The sequence below is a fragment of the Sorex fumeus genome, unplaced genomic scaffold (genome assembly GCF_029834395.1).
Source record: "Sorex fumeus unplaced genomic scaffold, SorFum_2.1 ptg000055l, whole genome shotgun sequence".
Taxonomy (NCBI): Eukaryota; Metazoa; Chordata; class Mammalia; order Eulipotyphla; family Soricidae; genus Sorex; species Sorex fumeus.
This window is the reverse complement of record NW_026606112.1, coordinates 4,434,297-4,445,256: the sequence shown is the minus strand read 5'-3', so window position 1 is coordinate 4,445,256 and position 10,960 is coordinate 4,434,297. Positions and strand designations below refer to the sequence as shown.

Here is a 10,960-nt window from a genome sequence, read left to right as displayed (position 1 = left end):
ATTTACAATTTTTTGTGCTTGGGTTTCGATTATACAATGATCAGATACCCATCCCTCCACCAGTGCCCATTTTCCACCACCATGGATAATATCCCTCCCACCCCCATCCCCCCATCCCCCCCTGCCTCTGTGGCAGGGCAATCCCCTGTGTTCTCTCTCTCCTTTTGGGTGTTGTGGTCTGCAAAAGAGGCGTTGAGTGGCAAACATGTTCAGTCCATAGTCTACTTTCGACATGCATATCCCCTCCTGGGAGGATCCTCCAAACACCCTTTATTTGGTGTTCCCTTCTCTATCTGAGCTGCCCTTTCCTCTAGAATGCTCGGCTGGCCACTAAGCTATGGAGTAATCCTCCTGATGCTGATCTCAGCTATTCTTGGGTATTAATCTCATATTTAAGAAACAAAACTTTTGTACAGCAAAGGAAACCACCACTAAGATAAAAAGACAATGGGAGAAAATATTTGCAAAACAGCCATCTGATCAAGGGTTAATATCCAAAATAGATAAAGAACTCAACACAATATCGAGAAAACAAAGAATCTGATTTCAAAAAAGGGGCAGAAGATCTAAATAAACAACATTTCTCCCCAAGAGGACATCCTAATGGTCAACAGGTACCTGAAAAGATACTCAACACCACCCACCAATAGGGAAATGAAAATCAAAACCACAATGAGGGAGGTGTCACCTCTCACCTATTAGATGGGCTGTTATCCAAAGGGATTAGCTACTACCCAAAAGATAAGAGGGAGTGTTGTCAAGGATGAAGAGAAAAGGGAACTGTTGATGGAGTGTGAATTAGGGGGCCACTAAGGAAACTATATGGATTTCCTGAAGAAATAAAAATTAGAAAAAATAAAAGGAAATAAAAATTAGAACTCTTGAGGGCTAGAGTGATATTACAGCAGGTAGAACACTTGCCTTGCAAGCAGCCAACCTGGGTTCTATCCCTGGCATCCCATATGAACCTTCAAACTCTGCCAGGAGTGTTTCCTGAGCACTGAACCAGGAGTCAGCCCTAAGCATCACTGCATGTGACATCCCCACCCCGGAAAAAAAAACCCCACAATTGCTTTATTATTCAGCAATTCCTCTTCTAGGTATTTCTCCTAAGGAAATGAAGTCATCATTTCAAAGAGAACTACACTGGCATGCCCATTGCAAGGTTTTGGGGTTTTTTAGATTTTTTTTTTTGAGGGGAAGGGTTTGGGCCATATTCAGCAGTGCTCAGAGACTATTCCTGGCTTTGTGCTCAGAGGTGACCCCTGGCAGTGCTTAGGGGACCATATGCATTGCTGGGAATTGGACCAGGGTGGAAGCTGATTCAGTTGCATGCCAAGCAAGTACATTACCTCCTGTACTATCTCTCCCACACCCATTACAGTGTTCTTTATCATAGTCAAGACAGAGAAACTTAAGTGTCCATCAGTTCCTGGGTAAAGAAAGCATCTGCCTGTCTGCTTGCCTGCTGTCTGTCTGTCTGTCTGTCTCTCTCTCTCTCTCTCTCTCACACACACACACATATAGAGGAATATTATTTAGCCACAAAAAATGAAAATTTGGGTGGGGAGAAGCTTCATATAGCTGGATTGTGGTGGCATTATTGTAAGTAAATTATTATCACTGTCACTGTCCTCCCATTGTTCATCTATTTGCTTGAGCAGGCCCAGTAACATTGTGAGACTTGTTTGTCATACTGTGTTTGGCATATCAAACATGTCACGGGTAGCATGCCAGGCTTTGCCGTGAGAGCGAGATACTTTCAGTAGCTTACCAGGCTCTCCAAGAGGGGCAGAGGATTTTAAGTAAATAAGTCAGAAAAAAAGACTTTAGATATTGTACGAGTGCATGAGGAATCGAAGTAATCTGAACTCACAGAAATATAAAAGGATGCTGGCTGGCTTCTAGGGGCTGGGAGTATTGGGAATTATCAGTTAAAAGGTATAGACTTCTAGCTATGGGACACATTAGATCTGGGATTCTAATGTATAGCAAGAGGCATATTAGATAGGATTCCTTGGGTGAATATAATAACAATAATGGGCTAGATACTTGAAAAGTTAAGAGAATGGATCATAAATGTTTTCAAAACAAGAAAGAGAAAGAAATAGAGAGAAAGAAAGAAAAGAAAAGAAAAGAAAAGAAAAGAAAAGAAAAGAAAAGAAAGAACAGCAAAAAAGGTGCTTGCCTTGCATGCAAAATGATTCGGGTTTAATTCCTGGCCAGTAGTGATCTATGAGTGCAGAGCCAGGAATAAGTCCTGAGCACTACACAGGGTAGACCCAAAAATAAAAAATAGAAAAAACAATTTGATGGAGGTATTAAACTAACCCTACTATGGTCATTATTTTACAAAGTATATGTGCATCTAATCACTGTTTATAAACCTTAAACTTTTATATAATTTTCTTTTTTTTTTCAGGTTTCAGAGGGAGCTTTAAGGGGGTGTTTGTTCAAGTGGCCATTTCCAGCCTGACTGAGCGCTCGGCCAGACACAGTATTGGGACGGAGGTGCGTGGACAACCATGTTCTTAACTGTCTTGAATTTGCCGTTGACGTAAGGGACCCACTCGAGAGTCAGACGCCAATCGGTGGTCCACACCAGCCCCATGGCACTCAAGGCGCCCCACATCCCCGGTAGCCAGTTGGGCATACCGCGACCCCCCAAACCGGGTGAACATCGCGGCGTCCATCCGCAGCTCAGGCTGACCCGGGCTGGCCGGACTGTGCAGGTGCACAGGACACAGCCTTATCTATAATTTTAGGGACTGGAAAAAGAGCACAGCAGGTAGAGTGCTTGACTTGACCTGGTTTTGATTCTCGGCATCTCACATGGTCCCCCACGGCTGTGAGGAGTCTGCCAGGAACCCAGCCCTGAGCACAGAGCCAGGAGTAACCCCTGAGCACTGCCGGGTGTAGCCCCCTCCCCCAAAAAATGAAACAAAATTTAGATGTAAAACTTTACATGTTCACTTATATATTACTTACCTACTTCAATATCTCAATAAAGCTAGAAAAGTGGGGGAAAGCCATATGGATCCTCTAAGGTACAGCTAACAGATTGCTCATCCTTTCAAAAGCTCATGACGACACTTCCCTGCCTTTGTAACTCTTTGCTTCACTTCTCCTGCCCAGTAGAAAACTTCCTGGGTGCAGAATGGTAGTGCTCTGAAAGAAAGTGAAGAAGGAAGAATCTCAGGCATCTGTATATGTGTATCAGAAAAGGAGTCCCAGGTCTGACATGATAACACATGCCTCCCCAAAGCATCACTGCGTGGATATAGTCCTCCTGACCCCCAAGTACCACTATGGTGCCTCTCGTGGTCCCCAGCATTGAAGGGTCCAAGCATCCTTGGACCCTTGCACTGAATCTCCAGCCCACTGGCCGAGAATCACCAGGAGTGTTCCCTAGACCCCAAGGACCACTTCGCCCCCAAAGAGAGATGGGCCAGTGAGATAACACAGCAGGTAAAACAGTTGCTTGCGTGTGCCTGTCCTAAGTTTGATCCCCAGCACCCCATATGGCTCCCAAGCCCCAAGCCCCACCAGAAGTGACCCTTGAGAGCAGTGCAAATAGCAAGCCCAACACTGCTACCAGGTATGACCCCAAAACAGAAAAAAAGAGGTGAGGAGAGTGGAGGGGAGTAGATGGTAAGGGAGGGAAAGTGAAGAAAAAGTGAGAGCTTGACATGGGATTAATTGGAACATTAGCCAGTGGCTTTTGGGTGGGGGGTGGGGGGAGGGGGAGGAAGGGGGAAGAGAGGTACAGAGGATTGGGGCTACACCCAGAGGTGCTCAGGGCTTACTCCTGCTGTGCTCAGGTATCACTCTTGGAAGTGCTTAGGGGCCCATAAGGGATGCCAGGGGTGGAAATGGGAGCAATCCACGGCAAGGCAAACACCTCATTCCCGTATGGTCTCTCTGACACCGTAACAGTGGTTTCAACCTTTTCACACCTGCACACCAGCAAAGGAATGGGGTGGGGTTGAAAACCACTGAAAATGACAAAAAAGAAAATGCAAGTTGGTAGTGGCTTGTGACCTGGAGCTCTTGAATCCACCTTCACAGAGTGTTATTACTCTGGTTGCCATCCATCCATCCATCCCTCCCCAAATACTCGAGCAGCACGACACAGCTGCCAGGCACTGCTCTAGAGCACAGCGGGAAAGGCTGGCCAGGTCATGGGCTGCCCTCTTGGGTCTCAGGTTCTCGTGGGGGAAAGAGAGGAGCAAAGTCAAGCAAGAAACAAACATGGTTTCACTTCTTTAGATGCTGAGCCCTAAAAAGAAGAGAGTAAAGAAGGAAGATGAGGCAATGAGAGGCAAAGGAGGGGTTTTCCCGACTGTGTGAACTGGGAGGTTAACACTCAGCTAGAAACCAAGGATGCAAAAAGTCATCCCTATGGAACCGAGTTCTGGGCTTTCTTCTCATGATTACACGATGGATGCCATAGCACCAGCCATCACATCCTCACCTACCAGGTGTCCAAAGCAGGTCTGAGTTTATCTTTGGGAAGAATGTCCTTTCATCACAAAGAAAAATGTTTCCCACAAACCACAGCATGCTCCTCGTCATGTCCCCTGGCCAGAACTAGGTCACACCTATGCTCCAACCACTCCTTGGCAAGAGAGTCTTAAGACTGGTGGCCAGTAGCAAAGGTTCTTCAGCTGGGACCAGAGAAAGGGACAGGGGGTGTCCTTCCAGTTATACACTCTGCTCCTCCCCAACCCCCAGGGATGTGACCCAGCAGAAAGGCTCCTGCGCCATGGTGAGGAACACTGTCTGCGTGTCTGGGTCCTGGGAATATGACAAGGTGCCTGCCCTCCCTGTATTTCTGTTTCAGTCCCCGAGAAAGGATGAGTCGATCCTGAGACAGAATCTATAGGCTGGAGAGATGGTACAGGGGTTAAAGGCTCTTATCTTGCACATTGGCTGTCTCAGTCGTGCAGCTGGACTCTCATACAGTCCCCAGAGCACAGAGCCAGGAATAGATCGTAAGCATGACTGGTGTGATTTCCCCCCCTCCCCCCAAAGAATCAAGGATTGGCAGAGTTTAAGCACCGGTATGGTGAGAGCATCTGTAAGGACAGGGTTGGAGAGTTAATACAGCAGGCAGGGCACTTGCCCTATATATATGGCTGACCTCGGTTTGATCCCCAGTATCCCATATGGCCCCTGAACCCCACCAGGAGTAAGCCCTGAGCACTGTTGGGTGGCATCTCAAACCCTTGCCCTTAAAACCAGAGAAATGAAAAAAAAAAAAAAACAACCCAAAAGCAAAAGTGATACCCCACACCTCCAAAGGTGTCAAGAGGGAAGGTGATAAGAAAAGATGTATTAGAGAAAATACCCTTTCAGTGAAGTGGAGAAATGAAAGCAACTTGGGGCCATGAATGTGGAGCCCTGGGGAAGAAAAACTAGGGGGCCATGCAAAGGGTCAGGAGTGTGGAGAGAGAAGAGGAGAGGCCAGCAGGAGGGAGAGGGCAGGAAGGGAGGGACGAGTGTAAGGACAGGCAGGGAGACTACATACAGCGCTAAAATCCTGGACTGTGTCTGAGGGGACGCCATGGAAGGAAGGGACCAGCTCAGGTTGGCCCTGCGGAGAAGCATGTTCTTCACTTCCAGCAGGCCAGGTGTCTCGGTCTCTCTCTCTCTCTCTCTCTCTCCCTCTCTCTCTCTCTCACTGTGGTAATAGGCTGGAGCTGTGGAATGGCCCAGGACCTGGCAGAAGGGAGGAGATTTGGGGGTTTGGAGGGCGTGGTCAGGGGTTGGTCCCCTGCATCCAGGGCAACCACCAGCGATGGAGAGGGAGGAGAGGAGAACTTCAGGTCCGGCTGGTTTAGGCACCTGGACAAATGGCGGTGTCCTTCCCTGGGTGGGTTCCTTGAGGGGCAAGTTGTTGGAGCAGCCTCCCACAGGGCACTGAACAGTGTTTTCATTAATTAACCCATTTTAAGATTCTTCTCCCTCCCCCACCTTTCCTATCAAAACCACTCCCTGCTTCTCTTGGCTCACACTTTCCCTCACACAGACCTAGTTCTCTCTTCTCTTTTGGGGCCACACCCATGTGAACCATATTTCCCCCCACCTTCCCTCACCCCGTGGTTATGAGCTTCAAGTTTTCCTCATTCTTTGGGAGTCAAGTCTGTATTTTTGGAGCAACTAGGACCAGGAGACTGAGCACTGAAATACAAACAATTCCATCAGTCATCACTAAGCTTTAAGGAGGTCAGTGATCAATGAATTGCAAGTGGCAGTTGGCACACATTTAACTTGTTTCCCCCCCCCCCCCCCTTGCATGTGGTTTTTGTTTGTTTGGTGAGGGGAGGGCGGTTTAAACCTGACGATGCTCCTGTCCCTGAGCCCGGGAATCACTCCTGGGAATCACTCCTGGCGAGCTGGAGCTGGCGTGGAGGGAGAGGAAGGGGGAGGAGGGGACCTTATGGGATGCCAGGGAGGGTTGGCTGTGTGCAAGGCAAACGCCCAACCCGCTGTACTATCACTCCACCCCACATGTGGCTTTTAGGCATAAAAAAACCCACCTTTTATATGTAATCGCAGGGGACAGCATCGTTGGCACAAGAACTGGTGTCCATCTGGGTGTGTTGCTTTTTTTTTTCCTACTATGGGCGTGTCTTTTTTTTTTTTTTACAACATACAACTTCACTGCTTGGGGTTACGCTGCACTAATTTTCTAATGCCCTGAGCTTCGTGACAGATCTGGGAATACACGCTATCGCTGCGTTTGAAGTTGGACCTTGCCCGCATGAAGCATCGAAGTGAAGCGAGAACGGTGAACTGAAAAGGGCTCGTAAAAACATTCTGGAGCAGGACCAAGCCCGCGACTGGAGAAGCCTGTGCGTTTTGTATGGGTGTGTGTAAAAAAATAAATAAATAAAACTGCGGAAACAACTGAACCAATTTCTTCTCGATTCTCTTTATTGCGCTCCTGATGACCTTAGCACTGTTTTAAAAGAAACTCGGGACGCGTTCGTACCCGGGGACCGCGCTGTCGCCGCTGCTGCCCGGGCCAGCGCGTTTCCGCCGCCGGTGTCGCGGCGCGGCGCGGTGCAGGCCACGCAGCACGCTGGCGCTCGGCGGCGCCGGGGAAGCGACACGAAATGCAAAGGTCACCGGGCCAACGGAGCCCTCCTCGGCTTGCCCCGACTTCTCCCACCCACCCGGGAGGAAGGGATCGACCCCGAGTTTGCCAAGTTTGCAGCGCGGCTGGGCTGAGCCGCGGGCGCGCGGGGGGGGTGGGGTGGGGTGGGGTGTGGGGTGTGGGTTGTCCCCACCGCCTTTTTAATTTTTTTCCCCCCTCCGGGGGCAGGCCGGGCCCGTGGGAAGTTTGCTTTGGGGGTGGGGTGGGCGGCAGCGTCCTCTGGCCTTCCAACTGCAAAGTCTGGCGTGGCCAGCGGGGACGTTTCCCTAGCCCACCCCCGCCCCTCGGTCAGCCGGGCCAGGAGGTGGACCCGGCGCCCTGGGGCACAAAGAAAGAGCGCGCTGCAAACAGGATGTCGAATGACCTTGGAAACTCGGGACCCTGGGCGGGTGGGAGCCCTCCCCGCCGCCCTCCCCTCTGCCCTCCGCGTGCACCCCGCGCGCGCCGCTCCTGCGCGCCCGCCCCCGCCCACCCCCGCGCTGCCTTCCCCCGCCCCCCTTTTCTTTTTCGGCGTTTTCTTTAAGAGACTTGGCCGCGCCGGGCCCAGCAGGGGCCGCGGGGGCCCGGCCCGGCCCGGCCCAGCCCAGCCCCGCTGCGCCGCGCCCGGGCCCGCCCTTCCCGCCCGGGCCGGCCCCCGCCCCCCGCCCCCCGCCCCGGCGCGCCCGGCTGTGTGTTTTGGAAGCGGCGCGGCGGGCCGCGGCCCCGGTGACGCCCGGAGGGGGCAGCGCCGCCCTTCCTTCCCCCCCGGGCTGGGGCGGAGGGCGCGGGCGGGCGGGGCGGCGCGCACGCCCAGCCCCACGGGCCTCGCCAGCGCCTCGCGGGACAGGTCGGGCCGGCGGGGCGGCGCCCGGCTCCGGGGAATAATGAGTGTCTGTCAGGCCGGCCCCGGTGCCGGGCGGGGCGCGCGGGGGCGGCGCGGGAGGCGGGGGCGGCGGGGGAAGGGCGCAGGGCGGGGTGCGTGTTTGCGCCAGTGACTCGGCCCGACCCCTCCGGCGGCTGCCTCCACCCAAGTGGGTGGGGACCCCGCCCAGCCCGGGCGGCCGCCGCGGCTCCCCTCTCCCCTCCCTGACCCTCCCACCCCGGGTCCCAGCCTCTACTTACCCCGCCAGCCCCGGGAGGCTTCGCAGAGCGCGAGCGGCGCCGGCGTCATGTGACTGCCCGGAGTTAGTGCCAAGGAGCCAGAGGGGAGCCAGGAGCCGCGCCGGGGCCCCGCGGAGCCGGAGCGCCAGGGAGCGCCCGCCCGAGCCGCCGCCGCCGGAGCCGCCGCCGCTGCCGCTGACACCGCGGCCTGCAGCGCCCAGCCCGCGCCCCCAAAGTAAGTCCCCTCGCCCGCGCCCCCCGCGCGCGCGCGCGCCCGCCCGCGCCCCCGCCCCGGCGGCCCGTCCTGGTCTCCCTTGGCCAACGTGGGGGCTGTGTGGGTGTGGGTGCGCAGTGGATGAGTTGGGGGTGCAGCACGGGGGGGGCTTGGGGGTCGCCTGCTGGGATTGGTAAGGTGCAACAGCTCCTGGCGGCGGGGGGGGGGGGGCGGAGAGGGAGGTGGCAGGAGGTGCTCACCCCCCCCAAGCCCCCCGGGGTTCAGCGGCTGGAAAAGTGTGAGGTTCGGGGAAGCACTGTACGGATCCGGCGTGGGGGGTGGGGGCGGGGGTGCGAGGCCGGCGGCGCCCCCCCTTCACCCCGCGACCCCAGCCAGGCTGCGGGCGGGGGGCTCACCTGTGTGGTCCCCCGGCCTCCGCCCGCCCGCCCGCGATTCCCTCCAAAGCCCCAGAAATCTCTGGTGCTCTCCGCGTGTGGCAAACGTTGTTTGGAGAAAAGGTAGCGCGGAGGCCGCGCGCTCCAGCTCCTCCCCCTTGCAGGCCCCCCAGCTCCCCGCCCTCCTCGCCCGCGCCCCCCGGCCGCCCCCCTCGGACGGGGCGCGCAGCCGCTCACCCGCCGCCGCCGCCACCGCCGCCGCCGCCGGAGCAAACTTGGAGCAGCTCCTCTCCCCGGCCCTCTTGGGAAGAAAAACTCGGGGCGCTGGGGGGGCTGGAGGCCACATCCCATTGTGGGCCCTGGAAGCCCGGGAGCCGGCCGGGGCGCCTGCATCCTCGGGGGCAGGACGAGGGAGCGGGCCGGGTGGGAGGGCCGCCCTCCCCGGGGCACGGAGAGAACCTGCCGCAGTGTCTGGATTGCAGCCTGGCTGGGAGGCGGAGAGCGCCCTAGGCGATGCCTGCAGCGTTAGGGACCGGAGCCGGATGGGGACCGAGGGGCAGATCCCGCACCCTGGGGACGGACTTACCTAACATTTCCAGAGTGGCTTTCTTGGAGATGGCAGATAATGCCAGGAACTGCCCTGTTCCTTTGGCAGATAACAGAAGAACGCCGTTTCCCCCACCCGCCTTTGACTCTTACAATGTGCAATAATCCCCGATGAACCTGTATTGAATGAGACTTGTCTTGGGAAAAAAAAGTCAGGCGAAACGGAAATTGAACATAATGCTCACCTGCTTGTATATCTCTAAAAATAAACACTTTACACTGGATTTTTTGACCAACTCAATGTGGGTTGTTTTTGTTTTGTTTTTTGATTAGTATCATCTGAGGCACTGTAAATAGATTGATTTTTATTCTCAGGAGTGTGGGATATGGGGAAAATATGAAGTATTCTGATTCATTTAGGTTTAGGATCTTATTTGTGAAGCAAGATCAAGATCAAGAAGACAGTTGCTCGTTACAGGGTTTTCCACAGAGCAATTTTGTGCTGTCCTTTTCTGAGTGTTTTTATCTTTTAAGGAGCATTTTTATGAGGGAAATCCATCTGGATGATAATCTGCCTAACCCGAGGGAAGACTTGCTTTTGGGGAGGTGGGGACCAATGATTGCAGGCATATCTTCCCAATTTTGCAAGTTAGTGGTATTTTTAAATTTTTTCTTAAGGAGTGGACAAATGAGTTATTTCTGGCTTCCAGAATGGAGCATATTCCTTGACAGGCTGTTAACAGAAACCTGAAATGAGATGTTTGATTAATTTAAAATCCTTAGAGAAACTGATATATCAATTTCTACAGTTCAGTGGGGTTGACTGCAGATGCAGCATTAGAAGAAAAAAAAACTAATGTATGACTGATGAGTTCAAGAGAGATATTCTTAAGAACATTGGGTTTGCATGAAGAATGTAAGTGTAAATATCCTAATGCAAGAATAACAAAAGTAGCTACTTTGACCACAGAAACTTGTCAGCTACAAAACATAGCAACATAGCTTTGGAGAAAGCTATTGTTTTTCTGCTTTTATTTTTTCCCCCAATGCAAATTTCTAAATTAAAACCCAGTCTTCTGGTTGCTATGGGCACAGTGATGCTTCCGCCCCCCCCCCAAATCTGTAGTTATGTCTACACAATTTTTAAAATCTCTGATGATGGATACCTGAGTTAGACAATCCTGGCTAACGAAATAAAGAGCAGTGTGGGAAATGCACAAAGAATTTCATGCGTAAAGATATAAGAAAACATTTTAGGATAACTTGTATTCTACAGATGGTATCGCAGTTTTGGAATAGATGAAATGAATGTCAGGAAGAGAAACGCCTTCTCCAAAGGTGCATTTCTGCAGATGTGCAACTGTGCGCAACTGCTCATAACCAAGCAGTTGGAAAAAAATCAGCCAACATTGGAAGCGACTAGATGTCCAGGACTGGGTGTAGAATTTAGTTGTGTGACAAGGGAATGCTGAAAATTGGTTCAGTTGGGGGATTAGGTAGAATTTGCCAAGAATTCTGAAAAGCGGTTCTCTAACCTTCATTTTCACTCCTGATACTCTGAGG

The 10,960-nt window shown here is 52.9% G+C and overlaps 2 protein-coding genes across 2 annotated transcripts in view; one reads left to right on the top strand and one right to left on the bottom strand.

The window, feature by feature from the left end:
- Window positions 1-3,083: 3,083 nt before the first annotated feature.
- On the bottom strand, window positions 3,084-9,202 carry LOC130033971 (putative uncharacterized protein FLJ13197). The gene is made up of 3 exons (XM_056125569.1): window positions 9,089-9,202; window positions 8,264-8,486; window positions 3,084-3,168 (listed from the first exon to the last, which is right to left on the bottom strand). Exons 1-3 carry the CDS (start codon window positions 9,200-9,202, stop codon window positions 3,119-3,121), a joined length of 387 nt encoding a protein of 128 aa, XP_055981544.1. The 3' UTR covers window positions 3,084-3,118.
- Window positions 7,848-10,960, top strand: part of KLF3 (KLF transcription factor 3) — a 35,857-nt gene continuing 32,744 nt past the window's right edge. Inside the window, exons 1-2 of the mRNA XM_056125531.1 lie at window positions 7,848-7,988; window positions 8,272-8,477. The gene's annotated coding sequence lies outside the window, so the exon portion shown is untranslated. The remainder of the gene's footprint in view (window positions 7,989-8,271; window positions 8,478-10,960) is intronic.